This window comes from Ostrea edulis, chromosome 5 (assembly GCF_947568905.1).
Source record: "Ostrea edulis chromosome 5, xbOstEdul1.1, whole genome shotgun sequence".
Taxonomy (NCBI): domain Eukaryota; kingdom Metazoa; phylum Mollusca; class Bivalvia; order Ostreida; family Ostreidae; genus Ostrea; species Ostrea edulis.
In genome coordinates, this window is record NC_079168.1 from 54776946 (window position 1) to 54798134 (window position 21189).

The window sequence follows — 21189 nt, forward strand, 5'->3', positions numbered from 1 at the left end:
CAGTGCTTAGATATATACCATGCAAGGTGAAGATAACGAACAGTGATCAATCTCATAACTCCTACAAGCAATACAAAATAGATAGTTGGGCAAACACGAACCCCTGGACACACCAGAGGTGGGATCAGGTGCCTAGGAGGAGTAAGCATCCCCTGTTGACCGGTTACACCCGTCGTCAGCCCCATATCCTGATCAGGTAAACGGAGTTATCCGCAGTCAAATCAGTGTGCCAAGAACGGCTTAACAATCGGTATGAAACACGTCAGACAGCATTTGACCCAATGCTTAGATATATACCATCTTATACATAATCCACCTACATGTTCTAGTTCTTCATCTGCCGTGGTAGCTCTGTGGTAGAGCGTTGGCATCGTAACGGAGAGGTCGTGAGTTCGAGCCCCACCCATGCCATGCTCACGTCAAACCTAAGACATTGAAATAGGTATTGATTGCTCCTTTGCCAAACGCTTGGCATTTAGAAGTGAGAATCACAGGTATTTTAGATTCGACCTTAAACACGGAGGTCTGTGACGCGGAAGGCGTTGGCACGTTAACGAACCCTCACTGCTACGGCACTGAGGGCTAAGCACCAGTCTAAATTTGTGGTACTTCACCTACAGCTGGTGACGTCTAAATATAAGAAAATTCTCTACGGGACGTAAAACAATCAATCTATCTATCTTCAACCATAGTCCAGCTCGGCATGTCATTACCAGTGATGTTGATATATACATGTAGGTAGTTGATAATGAGGACCTGAAATCATTTATTTTAAAGGGTCCCAACTTCGGAGAACAACGATGTTTCATCTCGCGATAGAACTGCATATCTATTATGAATTCTGTTGAAGGTTATGCCAGACGATGGGCTAGTTATGAAAAAGAACTTGATACCTTGTCAGAATGGATAAAAGATATAACAGGATTATTAAAATCCCGTATTAGGCACATCAAAACAAAAGTGTGTACCATCTATCCTTCTGTGTTTAGTAAACCATAAGTGGTAAAAGAATTAGATTGATTACATGAGGAATTCATTTTGGCTGAAGCTAACAAAGCTTTAAACAACATTGTCTTTGCAAATCTCATTATTACAACTGCATTTTAAACGAACTTGATATTAATTCCACATTTGCTAATCCTACTTATACTACAACTTCCCTTTCAAAAGGTGAAATTCTTTGAAACCATGCTTCGGTTTTAAACACATTAGAAAAAAGTGTTCAACCAAGCCAATATACACTGTATTTGCTCTTCATGGAAATATTAACTTCTGTGAAGGAAATACATAGTGTGTCCTACAGAGGTAAGAAGTGGTGTAAAGTAAATAGTCTAAAGAAAATTTAGTAAATTTGAATCACAAAACTTTTTTCAGATGAACAACATCAAAATGTTTGGCATTTCAACACTTTACATGACAATTCCTCACGCTTAATTAAAGACTAGATCTTTTGACATCATAGACAGTTGCTTCTTCAATAAAAATGAGAAAAGGAAATACCCACATCTGGTAATTAGTCTTTCAAAAAATTACGTTGTTAAACACCCCTCTGATTTTACGCAAACGTTACTCTGAAGTTGATGTTAAAAAGATGCTTGCGTTCCTCATTAACGATATCGTCGTAGTCTGTGGTGATCAAATCTTCCAACAGTATGTTGGAATTCCTTTGGACACGAGTTGGGCTCCTTTATTGGTTGGCCTGTTTTTGGTATTCTTATGAGGCAGAACTTATTCAAAAACTTCTACTTGAGAAGAAAATAATCTCTCGTGGTTTTTAAAATGACATTTAGTGACATTGACGGTATTTTATTTATGAACAATATTCCCTTTCATCCGCACGTCGATTCGATATGATATTATCCCATTTAACGCAGACACAGAGTTTCCCATATTTGCTTCATATTTGTTTTATTTTATTGAATACAGACGCCAATGGCAAACTAATAACTCAACTATATGACAAACGGAATGACCAGCTACTCCATCGACTTCCCATATTTATGTAGCAATATTCCATTGTCACGTGTAGATCGTTTTTATATCTTAAAACTGATTCGATTCTCGAAATCAGATTCTGAATCATCAATTATTTATATCTGGCTATAAATCGATGTTACAGTTGTTTCAACATTCGCGTTTAAAGTAAGTATCTCGCAAATCTATGATCGTTATTACAATGATCTTATTTGCAAATACAACATATCATTATGTCGAATGATGACTGAGTTATTTCATACCGATTGTTAGACTGTTCTGTACGTACTTATTTTAACTACGCATTTCTCCGTGTATCTGGTCAAGATATAGGGCTCACTGCGAGTGCGACCAGTCCACAGGGGGTGCTTAATCCTCATAGGTACCTTATCACACCTCTTTTGTATCAAGGGGTCCTTCATTGCCCCACTCTCAATTTTGTATTATTTATGGGAATCATGATATTAATCACTGTTCAGTATCTTAAGGTAGCTCCATCCTCATGTGACTTATCAATAGTAATAGTTGAAAGTGGAAAAAACTGCATTAATTTGCACTCAATATAGTTAAATTCAATCAATAACCAAAGAAAATGTGTATGTTGCCACCTTTTTAATGTCAGACATACAAAAATAAATGTTATCATCAGAAAATCACACATTTCCGTTATACAGAATAATAAAAATAGAGAGAAAAAACTTGTTTAAAAGACAAATTGTAAATTGTTGTGTACTATTTTATTGCACTAAATTGACATCTATGACTTAAGATTGTTCAAGAGAGTTGATGTTTATTTCATTGACACTTGTAAATTAGATTGTTCTAAACCTCATGCTATTTCAGTAGAAAGATGACGTAATGGTTGCATCATTGTCTTTCAAGATTGTACTAGAAACTTCATTTCTATCATAAATACACATAAATTTTTATGATAAAAAAGAGCTCTTGTTAGACACTTTTTAAAAAGCATATTGGATTTTATGATCCTGGGAACTACGATTTTAGAATTACTATTTTTGTGTGTGTAGATTCTGTTCAACTACCGTAAGTGAGTATTTTGCTATTGTTACAATTGTCTTTCAATCATCAATTGTAAATGAAAATTATCAATTGTATAATGGCTTTTTGTTAGTAAATTTTACTGCGCTATATTAAGGGTTTGTTCTGACCCATGACAGAATTGAGGGTTCGTCCGTGATCAGAAACGAAATGTATCGCATTTTTCAAAATTAAAATTTTATTTCTACTGAATTATTGGATTTCACAGACAACAGAATTTACCATGATTGGGTACCTGATCACACCTTTCTACAGTTCAGTGGTCGACGTGTTAACCTACTGAGCTATTCAGCTAGGCGCTGATTTATCTAAATGAATAGATAAATATTGGTGATAGTTATATTTTCACCCATGTTTAAAAGGAAGTCAGCCATTATGACGATGTGCAGTACCTCCTTAAAGTCCAGATCTGTTAATTCTATGGAGGATTATAAGCCCTTTTTGTCTCGGGGATTTGGTTCACTCAGTGGCTCTAGTGAAGTTAAACCTGTTAAGATTTTGAGAGCTACTGGTGCTGTACAGACTTTGTTGTTAGAGAATGATTTGCCTTTGTCTGAACAGACTTCTACTGGTGGGCCAGTTTTATTACAGGATGTTGAGCTAGGCATCATTGATGTTCCCTTACATAAAATTTATCAGATTTAGTTTGTGAAAAAATCACATCTAATGTCGCGTCCGATGAAGAAGACGACGACCTATATCCAGCCTGTGCTGTTACTAGATCGATGACCAGAAGAAAAGAAGTCGAGCCTGACCATGTTCAACCTCTAAACACAGCTGGTTCATCTCATGAAATTGACCTCAGTGACCCTTTCCTGTTTGACCTTGATGACAATTCACATGAAAACAGACAGCCATATAACAATGAGTCTCCACTGAAAACCAGTGATGATGATGGTCCCAATATACAGATAGACCTGGGCAAGGTGACCCTCAGTAGAGAGCAGCTATTGTCCGAGCAAAATAAGGACCCTGATATTATCCAACTGAGCAAGAGGGCACTTCCACCAGAAGAGCCACCAAAGTTAGAGAGTGTTTCTATACCAATGAGGGGATCCTTATGCGAAAGTGGCGACCACCTGATGCACCATCAGATAAAGTATGGCGGGTCGTTCACCAGATAGTGGTCCCAGTGATATATCGTAGGGACATCATGAGTTTGGTTCACGATACACCCATTGCACTCAATAAGACATGTAAAGGAATTTTGAGTCATTTTTATTGGCCTAAGTTAAGAAAGGATGTTTTTGAATTTTGCAAGTCTTGTCATGTTTGTCAGATGGTAGGTAAACCTAATCAGAAAATTCGATCTGCCCCTCTACAACCCATTTCAGCATTTGAAAAACAATTCCGTCGGGTGTTAATAGATTGTGTAGGACCCTGGCCAAAAACTAGGTCAGGGAACCAGTATTTACTTCCTATCATGTGTACGTCCACTCGATTCCCTGAAGCTATACCTCTTAGGAATATTAAGACAAAAACCATAGTCAAGGCCCTTACCAAGTTTTTCAGTTTTTTTTAGGAGTGCCTAAGGCTATTCAGTCATAACAAGGTTCAAATTTTATATCAGGGTTGTTTCAACAGGTCATGCATGAGTTAGGTGTTAGACAATATAAGTCTACTGCTTATCGTCCCGAGTCTCAGGGGGCACTTGAACATTTCCATCAAACACTTAAAACTATAATGAAAACATATTGTTATGAGTATGATAAAGACTGGGATGAAGGGGTTAACCTTGTTTTATTTGCTGCAAGACAAGCAGTTAAAGAGTCTCTAGGATTTAGTTCTTGAATTAGTGTTTGGTCATACAGTTAAGAGGTCCTTAAAATTGCTGAAAGAAAAATGGTTAACTGAAACTAGTGATCTTAATCTTTTACACTATGTATTTAATTTCAAAGAGAAACTTCATAATGTTTGTAAATTAGCACAAGATAATCGCTAAAGTTCTTAAGCTAAAATGAAAGTTTGGTATGACAAAGATGCTAGGAACAGAGTTTTTAAACCAGGTGATAAGGTTCTTGTATTTTTATCTGTTCCTGGTCATCCTTTGCAGGCCAGGTATTATGGTCCTTATGAAATTAAAAGCAAGTTTAGTTATGTGAACTATGTAGTTAAGACACCTGGCCGGCGTAAAGAAAAAACGAGTTTGTAACATTAACATGTTGAAAGAGTATTTTGATAGATGTGACCGAAATTCTGTAAAATCAGTTTCCACTTTAGCCAATGTTAAGACATTACAAAATTGTACTGAGAATGAAATTAGTGTAGAATCTTGTGAAAAAGACTTCAACCAGAATGTCCGTTTAAAGAATTTTGAAATTCTTGCCAATCTGGATAACAAACTAAGACATTTGAATATTCATCAAAGAGAACAAGTTCAACGTTTCATAGCTAATTATCCGTCAATCTTCTCGGATGTTCCACAAAAGACCAATGTTGCTGGTCATGCTATTATACATTGTACATGTGGATGATGTCGCTTTGCTCATCAAGCTGGATCCCTATCGTTTAAATCCATTAAAATTGCAGTACATGCTGGACAATGAAATTATCGAACCAAGTAAAAGTGACTGTAGCTCACCTTGCATTCTATTACCAAAATCTGATGGCACCTTCCGATTATTTACTGACTTTAGAAAAGTGAATTATGTTACTAGAATTGATGACTGTATTGACAAAATCGGGAACGCGTTTGTCAGTAAATTTGACCTGTTGAAGTTTTGTTCAGGTGTTGGTAGTTTGTTCTTCTCTACCTATAATCAGTTTTGATTAGGTATCGATTGTTTTTGTTATCTAAATTCCATCTATTATTGTGGAAAGCCAAAGGGTTCAATATTCTATCTTTGTAATTATGTATTTGTTGTTCCTAAATGTTAATAGAAAAATGTTAATCGTTATCTTGACATTTGTAGTGCATAACGGTATATTCGTCATTTGAATTGCGTAAGATGTAAATGGAATATATGTTTGTGTAGATGTGTAACAAGTGAATGCATTATTTATTCAATGTAAATTTGAAATTGGATCTTCCTCATCCGTAGTTGAGCATTTGCACATTGTAGTTTGTTAAGTCTATGCGAGTTGTGGTAAATGTGTTTTGGTAATCCGTCTGATGTTAGTTCGACATTAGCATTTGCGCAATTCAACATTTGTAAATTGTTCTACTATTATGACGACAGAGGGCGCGCGCTACGTCGTATCTTTTGGGAAACAAACTATAGAATCATATAGGAGGACCAGTTAACACTCGGGACTACTTGGGTGTCTAGCACACTCAACATTAACCGGTTGGCGCTAAAAGTCGTTGAAAATGTGCTGCTGAAGTAGTTTGATCAGAAACTTGATGTAGAACATTGTTGTAAGCATCAATATAGATGATTGGACTGATTTTTTCCATGAGTTTACTTTAAACAAACAGTGTATGCCATTTAGTAACCATATACCACCAGGGACGTTACATTTATTTGTGCGAGACCAAGAACTCTTGTACATATTTGCTTTGATTGGGATTGATTTTCGTTTTCGCGCCCCTTCCCCACCATTTTTGCATTGCTGTCATTGAAATACGTAATTCACAATATTAAATAGTTAATATGTACATTGGGCAAGAATTCTAAAACACGCAAAAACTATTCTGGTTTCATAGGCGTCGGAAAGTGGGGGGGGGGGGGGGGGGGGGGGGGGGGGGGGGGGGGGCAAAACCAACAAAAAAGTTTCTCGTCGTATCAGTTATCATTTACCAGTTGTTTTCATTAAATGACAGCCAACCTTGATTGATTGATTGATTGATTGATGTTTTCCGCCACACTCAACAATTTTTCAGTTATCTGGTGGCGCCCAGTTTTTATTGGTGGAAGAGAGACCCCAGATACAATGTACCTGGGAAGAGACCACCGACCTTCCGAAAGTAAACAGGGAAACTTTCTCACTTACCGGCGCGAGCGGGATTCGAACCCGCACCGACAGAGGTGAGAGGCTGTGTGATTTTGAGCGCGATGCTCTAACCACTCGGCCACGGAGGCCTCTGAGCCAAACTTTGAATGTAACATATTTAAAGTTTTTATGTAATAGACCAGTCGGGCTATTTTTCCATAATTTTTGATAGGCCAGGCCATAAAACAAGTAGCCTGAGCCATGGCCTAGATTTGAATTTTACATTATTTCCACAAGCACTTGTTTCTTATTTGATCACCCCCTTCTTTTTCTCTCCACAAGATAGCTAACTCAATTTCAGACACCCCAATTTCAAAACTCCTATATTTTTGTTAAAAATGTATCATTAATCAACATTACCGGGGGTATTTTGATATAGTTTAATTTGAGATACTCTTCTCTTGTCAAAAAAATTGTTCCAGTTGTCCTCTGTCAAGCCTCTTTATTGTAAACCACTCATTTTTTCTGTTTAAAGCAAAGAAAGAAACTTCTTTTTATTTCATAGTCTAGCTGTTAGAGGTTATTTATAAACCTTGTTGGCCACATATAGAGTCCTTGTATACATATATGTAAATATACGCTTCCTAGACTCTAAATATTTAGAGGATGTAGAAGTATTCTTGCACTTAATTTTTTACTCAAAGCAAACACGAGAATAGAGGGGAAACAACTGAAAATCCCATGATACAGTTAATTACACTAAAAAAGAGTAACAATTCCATTTTTAGTGTAACAATTGCCCTGTTAGGGAATTGTGTCCAACCTTTTAAACAGTCGTAGTGATGAACCATCGGAATATTTTTTCATGATTGATTATCAGTATATTCGGACGCACTATAATTGATTAATAATCGATTAATTTCAAGTATTAAATTTGTTTATTATTGAATGAAGAATGAATTGGTAAAGAATTTGGGGTGATTTCTGAAATGTATTTTTGATGTATTTTTTATCATTGGATTCATTTATCAAATTATTACTTATGAATTAGTTACATTCACAGAAAATAAATCAAGAAAGCATGAGAATAAATTACTTTAAGTTATATTTTGATTAATCGAGTATCAAATATTTTAATAGATTATCTATAATCGGGGGCCATTTCGATTAAATAATCGAATTTTTCTATTAATCAGTACATCGTCGGAGAAGAAACTCTACTTATGATAAACAGAAGGAATGAAACTCATTTTAAAAATATGGTGTGAATTTGCTTATCAAAATATCTTCCTTGCACAAAATAAAACAAGAGGTACTGTGAGTAATGCTCACTAAGAATACCCCCCGCTTACCCCAATCTCCCAAAGGATGTGGTAATAGGTAAAACTTCAGTATTATGATCCAAAAGGTATCTAGGAACACAGCATCTCCATGCGATGAAAAAAGCCATTAAAGAATTTTAATGGAAACCATATTGCTACTTCGATGTCCAGTGCGCGTGACCTTTGAACTTTTGACCCCAAAATCGATAGGGAACATCTTCATCCCATGGGTAGTCCATATGTATGATATGGTGACTGTAGGTGGAAAGGATAACGCTTTAAAGCCCGGAAACCATATTGCTACTTCGATGTCCAGTGCGCTTGACCTTTGACTTTTGACCCCAAAATCGATAGGGAACATCTTCATCCCATGGGTAGTCCATATATATGATATGGTGACGGTAGGTGGAAAGGATAATGCTTTAGAGCCCGAAAACCATTGCATCTACAGACGGACGGACGGACGGACGGACAGACAGACGGACAACCCGATTCCAGTATACCCCCCCCCCTCCCCCACAACTTGTTGCGGGGGGGGGTATGATAATTTATCTCGGACTTCGAAAGGCCGGGAAAATAATAGCTCCGAGGGAATGTCACATAAACTGGTCCTCCAATATGATTTTATAGTCTGTTTCCCAAAAGATGCGACGTAGCGCGCGTCCTCTGTTGTCATAATGGTAAAACAACGAACAAATGTTGAAATGCAGTAAACGAATGAGCAAATTCGAATGTCGAACTATCATCGGAGGGATTACCAAAGTGTTTTACTGTAACTCGCAACTGCAATGTGCAAATGCTCAAATACGGATGACGAAGATCTCTAATTTCAAATTTACATTGAATAGATAATGCATTCACTTGTTACGCATCTACACAGACATTACATTCCTTTACATCTTACGCCATTCAAATAACGAATATACCGTTATGTACTACAAATGTCAACATTTTTCTATTTTACATTGAACCAATGGCGCATTTAGTAACAACAAATACATAATTACAAAGATAGAATATTGAACTTTTTGGCTCTCCATACTATTATCACTAGGTTATTTTCTGACTGTTATATATTTTTATAGAGTTTGTTGTTACCTAACTCTAATCTAGTTTGATCAGGTTGTTATGGTTTGTAGTTCCCTAACTTCCCGAAGTTACGGATCTAATTTGCCGACTTCCCTTACTTACATTGTTCTATCGACTAGAGGCTGTTCACCTTGGAGACCTGCTGCGGATATGGGTACGGCCTGGCACGAAAGTCACAATATCTGCTGTCACCAGGTGGTGGTGGTCTGTTATTCACCAAGTTTATCTTTTTATCAGGTGTTGGTCGTATATTGGAAACTCGCGGAATGGGAATCGTCAATATATAAATTGCTGCGGTGGTGTAAGTATCAGAACCTATTTTATTATTGAATGTTATTCTGAACCATTTTATGCAAATTGAGTAACAAATTGAATTTCATTTACAGTGAAAAATGGCAATACGCAGTGATATTTTCATTCGTTGAGATTAAACTCTCATTTCTGAATAGTAACGATTAGCTAAAGCATCAAAACTGTTCCTTGAACTCTCAGAATCGGCATTTTTAGGACATTTGTGTTCATGAGCTTGGTCATGCTTTTGGATTTGTACATGAACAATCGAACCCCCTGCGTGATAACTATATGGAGGTACATTACGGGAATATTCTGAAAGGTAAGTTTTAAAACACTACATGCATATATTGGCAAAAAGACTTAATTGAAATTGATGCACGATAAACTAATAATATTGTATATGCGTGCATAACTGAATTGACTACATATAGTGCAGTGTATGAAGGAATATTCAAAGTTGACTGTTCATAATTTGATTGAGAATGAATATACACTATTTTGAAATCAAACGTATATTGCAATCGGCATGTTCGTCTGTACTTCCGTCTGTCTGCCTGGAAACATGATTTTGTCCGTGTATATTCTAAGACATTAGTGTATGGATATTTCTAAAACTTTATACACTCTTTACTCACCATGAAGATGTACACCTGCTTTTTTCATAGTGATTGGACAATTATTCTTTTATTTACAGGCTTTTATCTACATATGGACTTGGCCATTTTTTAAACTAAAAGAATATATCTTAACAGTTCATGATTTGATTTAAACGTCGTAAATACATTGTTTTTAGACTGGAGTTCTGCATTTCGTATTTCAAATTAGAATATTCAAAGTATTAAAAAGTTATGATAATTTCTATTTTGTTTAAAATGGGTTCTCTTTGTCCGCAGAATATTTTAAACACAATTAAAAGGTTTGAATCAGACTTTTATTAAAATAAAATAACATTTACGTACCTTACATTTTGAATTATAGTGAATGAATGAATATTTCCTTTTTCAAAACAATGTATCCATTTTCTGTTGGCATGGGGGAGGGAGTGTACATACTCTAGCAATTTTCAAACCATATACCAAAAGAGAAACAATAATTCATAATCAATTGAGCTCTCAGAAAATCAGAAAATCCTATTTATTGGTATAGTGTTTACATTGAGCATCACCGGATATATTTTTTAAAAAAAAATACTAGATGATTTCTCAGTTAACTTAATTAGACAACTTCTGCTTTTATCTGAGGAAGTCTTTTATATCCATTATATTATATCCCCGGTATTAGTCCCGATAGGACAATTCTAATTTTCTTTAGTTATCATGGTATGCATACAATCAATAACATGTTTTGTGTATATTTTGACTTGATTGTAAAGTCTTTTGTAGATTACCAGAAACAATACTATGAAGAGAACATCAAAAAGAGTCGGTTGTTTGGATACTACGATTTATCGAGTGCAATGCATTATGGAATCTATGTAAGTTCATATGTAATATCCACGGTCTAAATATTCTATTCATCCAATACTAATGTACGACAAAACATAGTGTCAGATATCCACAACCCAAAGCAAGATATTTCTGAATACCGTATCTTAGTAAGATACGCAAAAGTACCTTGCTTCAAGAGAATTGATGATACTGAGGTTATCCCAATAAGAAAAAGTTCATTAAAGAGTACAGATTCTCTGAACATTTTTCCCTGTACAATGAAAAGATGAAGATAACAAACAGTGATCAATCTTACAACTCCTATAAAAAGTTGAAGATAACGAACAATGAGCAACCTCATAACTCCTATAAGGAATGCAAAATAGAGAATTGGGCAAACACGAACCCCTAGATATACCAGAGGTGGGATCAGGTGCATAGGAGAAGTAAGCAACGCCTTTCGATCGTTCACATCCGCCGTGAGTCCTATATCTTGATCAGTTAATCGGGGTGATATGTAGTCAAAATCAGTGTGCCACGAACGGCCAAACAATCGGTATGAAACGCGTTTAACCCAATAACACGTTGTATTGGCAAACTACATCGTTATAACGACCATAGAATTTGCAAAATGCTGACTTTAAACGAAACTGCTGAAACCCCTGTAATACCAACTTCTTTATCAGTAACCTGTCTCAATTTAAATGCTGATCATACGCAGAACAAGCTCTTGTGTATCTAATCAGTCGAGATATATAAACACCATAAACATGTGATAATGGAATATTGCTACATAAATATTGAAGTTGACGAGAAACTGGAATCATAAAGTTGAGTTGTTAGCTTGCCGTTAATATTCATTTTCAATAAAACGTCTAAGTACGAAGCAGATGTGGAAGAAAGTGGTGTCCTTTTATTTCGAGTTCAATGGGGTATATCGAATCGATTGATTAATTTTATATTGTTTCACATCCCTCTTGATAATTTTTCACACAGATGAAGATGTCACCATTGCCGGTGAAGGGCTGGAAAATATAGGCGTATGCTCGGCGCTTATGGTCTTTGAGCAGGGAGGGTTCTTTTTCGTGCCACACCTGATGTGACACTGGCTCGGTTTTTGCAGTCTCATCCGAAGGTCGTTATAACGATCTAGTTCGTCAATACAACCTATGATTGGGTTAATTACTGTCTGACGTGTTTCATACCGATTGTTAGACCGTTCGTGGCACACTGATTTTGACTACGGATAACTCCGTTTACCTGATCAAGATATAGGGCTGATGTGACCGGTGGACTGGGGATGCTTACTCCTCTTAGGCACCTGATCCCACCTTTGGTGTTTGCCCAACTATCTATTTTGTATTGCTTGTGGGATTTATGTGATTGATCACTGTTCGTTATCTTCGCCTTTCATGAATGAAAACTATTATTGCTAATAGATAATATTCGTCGTCGATCTATCTTGATATCGAGTTGAAGGACAAGGCAAGAATTTTTTCTCATTTAGAAGCTTTTGTATAAATTCTGCCTCGTAAGAATATAAAAAACAGGTCAGCTAACAAAGGAGTACAGTTCATACCCATGGAAATTCCAACACACTGTTGGAAAACCTGATCACCAAAGATCACAAAGTTTTTTGAATGACTATCACTAGACATGAATGTTTGCTTTTGCTGAAGAAAGAACTGTCTATGATGTCAAGAAGTCTAATATTCAATAGGAGTTTGCAGAATGAATCGCACAGCAAAGACATTTTTGTGATTTTGCTCATCAAAGTAACCTTTTACCTCTTCCACTTTTTCTTAAACCATACGACTTGAAGTTGAAATTATTTATAAGCTATTTACGTAGTTGTGTATAGTCCCTTGCTTGTTGTTTTACGTCCCTTTGAGAATAATTTAATTCATATTGAGAGTCACCAACTGTAGATCAAGAACTTGGCGCTAACGGTCGTAGCAGTGATGTTTATTAATTATGGCAATACCAGCATGATACGCACCTCGGTTTTGAAGGTCTTATTTTTCAAATCTTAGTTACATGTGAAGATAACGAACAGTGATCGATCTCATAACTCCTATAAGCAATACAAAATAGAGAGCTGGGCAAACACAGACCCCTGGATATACCAGACCAGGGATAAGGTGCCTAGGAGGAGTATGCATCCCCTGTCGACCGGTCACACCCGCCGCGAGCACTATATTTTGATCAGGTAAACGGAGTCAAATGTAGTCACAATTAGTGTGCCAAGAACGGCCTAACAATCGGTATGAAACACGTCAGACAGCATTTGACCCAATGATAAGTTGTATTGGCAAACTAGATTATTATTATGGCCATAGCAATTGCGAAATGCTGACTTTGAACTAGACTGTTGAAACCTCTGTACCATCAACTTGTTTGTCAGTAGCCTGCCTCGATTTAAAAAACTGATCATACACAGAACAAGCTCTTGTGCATCGAATCAGTTGAGAGATATAATCACCGTGTACAGGTGACAATGGAATATGTATAACACAACAAGAAAAGAAGCGGGAATCGAATCTCAACCTCCCGGTCATGAAGTTAACCCTGTAACCGCTAATCCACCGTTATCAATAGGTCTGAACAAATTTTGAAGCTTGGAATAAGTTTACAATGTAAAATATCAATTGTACATGTATTTTTGTTGGTACAGGATTTCTCGAATGGTGGAGAGACTATGTCTGTCTTTGATCCTGAGTTGGAGTACCTGGTAAAGAAATCTGATCCATACCAATATTATTTGTTCGGCGAAGTTTCTCAAATTACCGATTGTAATGGTATGCTTACAATTCTAAATTGATTAAATCGTGTGCATATTGCCTGCTCCAGTATCATTGTGTATTATATACTCAAAAAAGATGTATACACATATGCATGTACTATACATGAAAATTTGATTTCTGTACTGTTACATAAATCCCATACCTCTGTACAAGTTAAATGTCGAGTCGTGTTTGAATAGAATATGCTGCCATTTCTCACCTCAAATTTTGTGATAATGTCGTCTTAAGCAGTCTATTTGAGCTTGGAGACACCTTGGTATGTTCAGTGGATTTCCATTGTATGGATGTTTTGGGCGAATTCCAAATGCTGGCAGTCTGTTGTACACAGTTTGGATGCTTATACGTTAATTCCTCCTTCAGCTCTTACAGCTGTTTCCATAACAGTTTTGAAGCAGTTGTGCATACGGCCATTACACTAAACGATCGTAGAACGTAAACTTAAACGTGAACGTAGCACGTACGACCTTTTCACTAAAAGTTACGACTTGCGATTTACGATCAATATTGATCTTAACTCCACGAGTGGTATAGGGCTATCAGTGGCGGATTTAAGGGGGGGGGGGGGGGGCAGCCGGCGCCTCCCCCCTAAACTTTTCAAACTTAACATAAATAGTGGTATCTTGTTTAGAAAAATGTACAAAACAATGTAAGAAGCAATAATTTCTTCCACTCCCGGAGAAATAAATGACAAAATCTATTGATTTCTTGAATAACTTTATTGGGAGAACTTAATTTTTTCAAAAACCCTTAAAATTTGCGTCATTTCATTAATTTCACCTCATAAAAAAATGATAGAAAATAGTACAAAAGACTAAATAGGAGATATATTTCAAGCCCTATAAAATCTGTAAAATCCAGGAGCTTCGGCCCCTGGGCCCCCACCAGGGCTTCGCCCCCACACCCCCTGTCTCATAAAGTGGCGCCCCCCCCCCCCCCCCCTCGTAACTGTAATTCCTGGATCCGCCCCTGGCTATCATAAGTGCTCCTACATGCACGTAAATGAGCAATATGGCCGCCATGCTGGTCCTGCCTGAGATCATTTTGTGGTAGTATTTACCTGACTGAGTTTGTTAACACTTTCTAGGAAGAAACAATCACAATAACTTGCAGTCTGCTTTTGCACAAGAATATTGTACAGTCCGAGCCCGAATCTTAAATTAATTAGAGTTATCCTTCTTGGTTACGCATAACTACAGAAATGCCAGTCTCACAGGGTCTAAGGCCGTTTAGGCCCGAGCTCTGTGATATCATAAATGTAGTAAATATAGATTTATGGTATCACAGAGTTCGGACCCAAAACGGGCTTAGCCCCAATGACCAGTCTGCGGAAATAAATGTAAAGGCAATAAATTCCTCGCTTTACTCTCATATTTCTACTTTCATTTTTTTTAAGTGAGGAGGGGGGAGGGGAGTAGTCAGTATATCGAACTTTGCATGTAATATTAACGAAAACAGTTATTACAAAAGTAATAGGAGAGGGGGAGATGTTGCTACATGTGCGTGCATCACCGTTAGTTTACATGTATATTTAACATTAGGCAGAATTCAAGACATTAAAATTCTCGTAGACATGTTCAGAAATTAAGTTTCTTTAGTAACAGTTGATTTAAATCCGAGACGTTGCGATTCGACGTAATCGGCTATTTTTTTCCCCATCGGATCAATATCTTTGATGAAACTGACTAATTGCATGATACATGCACATTCAAATGATAAACGTTACAAATTTTAGGAAAATTTGATAATAACATGATTTGGTTATGGTAGAGGGGTTATAATCCTAATTTTCCAAGTGGAACGTTTCTGTAGTTTTATGAAGGTCGTTAGAAATTAAACATACAAACTAGGCCTATGTGTATACACAGAAAAGGGATGTGTCATTATCGGACCCTTGGGCTCCGACCCCTTGTTATAAAGCACAATATCAATAATGATTTTTAATAATTGATTCGGATTATACACCACGTAAAGCCGGAAGTTAGTATAAGCTTACATGCCTAAACGGAAAAAAATATAGAATACAAACGCATTGGGAAAATAAATTCCAAGTCATTTAAGGACAAATTGAGTCCATGATTTGTTTTAAATTTATACAAATAAGTGAATAGATATGTCATTAGTGCTACATGTATAGCGTATTTTACAACAATGATTAAACGAATGCATGTCATATATCCATGGTTTGAAATGTGTTTGATGCAGGATAAAATTTCCTATACTTGTGTGCAATTTTATTTTCATTTTATTATCATATTTTTTTTATATCAATATTTCATTTTATTATTTTTTCTAATCCTTTGAATATAATTTATAATATAATATAATTATGATATAATTATAATTTACTATTGATGGAAACTTGACTCACTTGAGCAGATCGATACATGCCATTTCAAATTCTATAATGGATCTTTTATGCTATTTCTTATAATATTTTTTTTTTCAATTTCAACTTGAAGTCAATAGGATTTTTTTTGTAAACGTTACACTAGAGATCGGGATCAAAATTTCCATTATTTTTGTTGACAACATGCATGTAGACGATCTTTTATGACGATAAGGATAGTTATGTTTAAAACCATGAGGAAATAATGAATGAATATTTCTTTCCATGGTAGGATTAATTTTGAATTTACCTCCATAGAGCAAATAGTTCTAAAATGTCAGACGTAAATCGTAATCGTAAGTGTTACGACTACGATAGGTTTCGTGAAACGCTCGTATACATGTACGTGTGCGTCAAAGTGATCTCAAACGTAATCGTACGCTTACGATCTACGATCGGTTAGTGAAACAGCCGCCAGGTACTCAAGACGGATCTGGCGGTTCTGCCTGGGAGTGGGGACTCGGGGACAGCCAGTTCTGGGTCTGTTATTTCTGTTTCCAATTTGATGGAGACGTGTCTTCAACAGCTGCACAGTTGATTGGTTCTCAAATTGTGGTTGCAACTTTCTGTTTTGCAGTTCCTGCGAGAAGCATCTTCGTTTAAGCGTAGCATCGCAGTGTCTTACACACAATTAAATCTTAAATACGGGTTGTTAGAGCTCTTATTGTTTGCCTAAAACCAAAATTTTCAATAACATATAACTAGTTTACAAAAAATCAAGTCAAACATTCTTTTTTATGAACTTGATTAATCAAGCGTGACAGATTGATAGTAGTGTTTTAATAATATATATTATTGTTTACATGTTTATGTAGATCACAGGTACTCAAAGATAAAAGTAAATGTAATATTTCTAAATTGATTTGGGAAAGAGAAAATATTCGGGGTTTTTTTTTTTTGGGGGGGGGGGGGTTGCGTTTTTGTTTTGTTATATCGGATTATATTTATAGAAAACACACAATTTGGATAATAATCACATCCAACCACAAACAATGGGAGGTTCTTATTATCACATTTTATCCCAACAGACCATTGGATTCGCATTTCCGAAATATCCTGTTTGTTAACCTCAACCCACATTCGTAAAGTTAACATTACGTCGCTACAAATAGTTCATTGGGAAATATAAATAAAAATGAATATTGACTGTAATAATGTTCAATTCATAAAAGATCATATTTAAATGAGGGGAAAAAATAAAACGTTTTACTTTGAAGTTGTGTGATTATTCATTCATTGCATTTGTTGTGTGAATGTTGAAGATGAATTTTCCACCATGTATTCAGAGAATTCTAATATTTCCTGTGATATGCAGGGTCTTGCGCCTTTCATTGTTAGACGTGCTAGTGTTTCTTACCTCTGTATTTGTGATGGAAACGTCTTGTGGCGTATTCCGGGTTCATTTCGCGCATGGAGTTGGAAAGTTGATATCCACTATATAAAGGGGTAAATACTCGTATGTGAGAGAAAAAAAAAAGTGTGCTTGCTTCCTAATATGAACTATCGAGTTTTCTAACACTCAGAAATATTCACACGGTAAGACATGATCAGTTACAGCGTGGGGAAGGGACATTCAATAAAAACGGTTTTCATTGCGAGTTTTATGAAAAAAGGATTTCATTTCATCTCGTCTAATGTGGTTTTGGTTTTCATTTAATGTTGTTTTTTTTATTCATTGATCATTGAAAATATTTTACAAAACATGTTAAGGGGTTGTACGTGAGCTGCAGGCTGTTTCACTTTTTCGAGACGATAACTAGGCCAGATAATGAAAATGAAAATAATAGATGTGTTTCCTTCATCGTAATTATTTACTTAATATATGATTTCATTGTTTTCTAATCTTTAAGAATCTAATAACACGTGTGCCAATTCCATCAAATTTTTGGGAATTATGTCAGCCTGATCAAGTTCCTTTAGATTAAGTGACGCGGCGGAGTAACACCTACGAATAATTTAGCGTGTAAGTTATATCCACTGGATAAAGGGGTAAAAACATGTGATATATATATATATATATATAGAATAATAGAATAAACAGTACATAGAAATTAAAATTTTAACGCAAGCGCTTTCATTTTATAATCCTCAAGCGTTACATTTTAAAAATAATTTGAAATGGCCTGACGTCATAAAGGCGTCCTAACATTTCACGTACATAACGCCGTCATGAACGAATGAAGGGAAAAGGTTTTTACGTTGAGCATAAAGGCGTCCATTTCAAACTATTTTAAAATGTAACGCCTGAGGATTATAAAATGAAAGCGCTTGCGTTAAAATTTTAACTTTGTGTACTGTTTATTCTATTTCTTTTAATATTTTATACCGGACACTGTGATTTTTTTTAAAACACAATTTGGAGATATATATATATATATAGATATATATATATATATATATATATATATATATATATATATATATAAAATTCTATCCTGATACCAAGATAAAGATGATGATGATGATGATTGATGTTTTCCGCCACACTCAACAATTTTTCAGTTATATGGTGGCGCCCAGTTTTTATTGGTGGAAGAGAGAACCCAGATACAATGTACCTGGTAAGAGACCACCGACCTTCCGAAAGTAAACTGTGAAACTTTCTCACTTACTGGCGCGAGCGGGATTCGAACCCGCACCGGCAGAGGTGAGAGGCCGTTTGATTTTGAGCGCGATGCTCTAACTACTCGGCCACGGAGCCCCCCCCCCCCCCCCCCCCCCCCCCAAAGATAAAGAATATATATATATATATATATATATATATATATATATATATATATATATATATATATCGTAATATCGCAATATATATGAATTAGCAATTTTTGAGTTAGTGCTTACACCTTTAATATTCTTTCATATGTGAGGTTCAGTCCGTAAGCTATAAAAAAAAATTACTTGAATAATGAATATCGTAAAATTAATTAAAAACCTACTTTCGTTTTCGATAAACTAACATGAAATAGCAGTATTGAAAGTGACGTGGCAGATCTGAGCCAGTTTTATTATTGTTTTAATGACAACTTAAGATAATATAATATGAAGTTAATTCGTTGTTTATCGATGTTTAATATTGATTTTACAGAAGAAATAAGTTTTGATAATTGTTGAATAAATAAAATATGCCTATTCGTTTCTTCAATCCGTGATTTTGGTTATGGAAATTATTTCCAAAACGAACCGAAGCAACACCATACCAATCACACATTCTCGGGCCTTTCTGGCAAGCCGAGAAGTTGCGATTGGTTTATAATAAGATAAACATGAAATTGTGTAGAATAATACTTTTGACTAGACCCATATTTATCATTTTACGATGCACACACACACACACACACACACACACACACACACACACACATATATATATATATATATATATATATATATATATATATATATATATTCGATATAAACATTCGATATCTTTTAGGTATCAAGTGTAGCAGTTTCTCCCTTGCCTGTGAGAACTCTGGATACCCGGCCTTTATAAAAAACAAATGTACCTGTCGTTGTCCGGAGGGGCTGGACCCTGCCACAGGATGTCGTACACAATACGACGGAGGTATGCTTGACAGTGATACGTTTATTTAACATGGCACGAAACAATGAAAATCTTTATTCGAACTTAGTCATACAGCTGGATGAAAGGTGAAGATAACGAACAGTGATCAATCTCATAACTCATACAAGCAATACAAAATAGATAGTTGGGCAAACACGGACCCCTGGACACACCAGAGGTGGGATCATGTGCCTAGGAGGAGTAAGCATTCCCTGTCGACCGGTCACACCCGTCGTGGATCTAGTTTGAATTGTTAAATGACTGCTTTGTCATAAAGGAAATGAAGTAACTGATATGTGCTTCAGTTATCCCAACCACTGGCACTACAGGTGCAGTGTATGTAATTATAAAGTAACATTAACGTGGATATTGGGTAATTCTCTTCTTGATAAAGTCGGTATATGTACATAAATGTTTTTTATCGCTCTTGAAAATCACCGTGTGATACGACGAATGGATACGTAAAAATAACTTACAGACAATTAATTCACTGCTTATGCATGCACCATCGGTTCGGATTCTTTGCAATAATTACATGTGCGTGTATGGCTACACGTGTGAGGCTGGGATAATAGTTTTGTAATATTATAAAATTTCAAATTAGTAAGAAATGAATTGCTCTGCGAATTTAAACCCGAAATGTTGATCTTTCGAGAAAAAATCCTTGATTCGAAATATTATTTACAAGTATTTCTTTACCATCAGATCGAATGATTGCAACTACATGGCCCTCGGATTCCTTCACTCTCCTCAGTACTCGGATTACCGGCTGTCCAAGTGGTTTTTATGAAGGCGGTTTCACACAGCATCACCACGACACCCGAATGACACATCACAGCGATACATTTAGCGCTGACGTAATATCAAACAGCACTTCTACCCGGTACAAATTTTGTACCAAAAAGAAGACTAGGGAGAATGGAATTTCACCAAGTTGGCCTGAAGGAAAATATTGCATCTATCGCTATGAAGGAGGTTGTCCCAATGGTAAGTAAAATAGCCATTTATTCACATTTAGACCAATAATTACGCTCCTTTACGATACGCTTCAACTTACATCTTACATTGCATATTGCAGTGCATTGATATGGTGTCCGGATAGAGCCATTTGCATAAGCGTGACAGCGCGTTAGTCACAACACACCGTCACGCCAATAAGCAATGCGCCTTCGCGTTCTCACACCAACAAGCAACACGCCTTAGAGCAGACAAGCAACGCGCCTTCGCGCTCTCACGACAACAAACAACGCGTCTTCGCGCAGACAAGCAACGCGCCATCGCGCCTTCACGTCAACAAGCAACATGGCGTGAGAGCGCGATGGCGCGTTACTTGTCTGCGCGAAGGCGCGTTGCTTGTTGGCGTGAGAGCGCGAAGGCGCGTTGCTTGTTGGCGTGA

General features: G+C 36.3%; 1 protein-coding gene across 3 annotated transcripts in view; it reads left to right on the forward strand.

Moving 5' to 3' along the window:
* Positions 1 to 21189, forward strand: part of LOC125652111 (uncharacterized) — an 80017-nt gene that overhangs the window by 21135 nt on the left and 37693 nt on the right. For all 3 annotated transcript variants that reach the window (XM_048881079.2, XM_056164852.1, XM_048881080.2), the window contains 6 exons: positions 9555 to 9618; positions 9825 to 9930; positions 10994 to 11085; positions 13713 to 13836; positions 19662 to 19793; positions 20499 to 20780. In XM_048881079.2, the coding sequence (XP_048737036.1) occupies positions 9555 to 9618; positions 9825 to 9930; positions 10994 to 11085; positions 13713 to 13836; positions 19662 to 19793; positions 20499 to 20780 (800 nt within the window). The remainder of the gene's footprint in view (positions 1 to 9554; positions 9619 to 9824; positions 9931 to 10993; positions 11086 to 13712; positions 13837 to 19661; positions 19794 to 20498; positions 20781 to 21189) is intronic.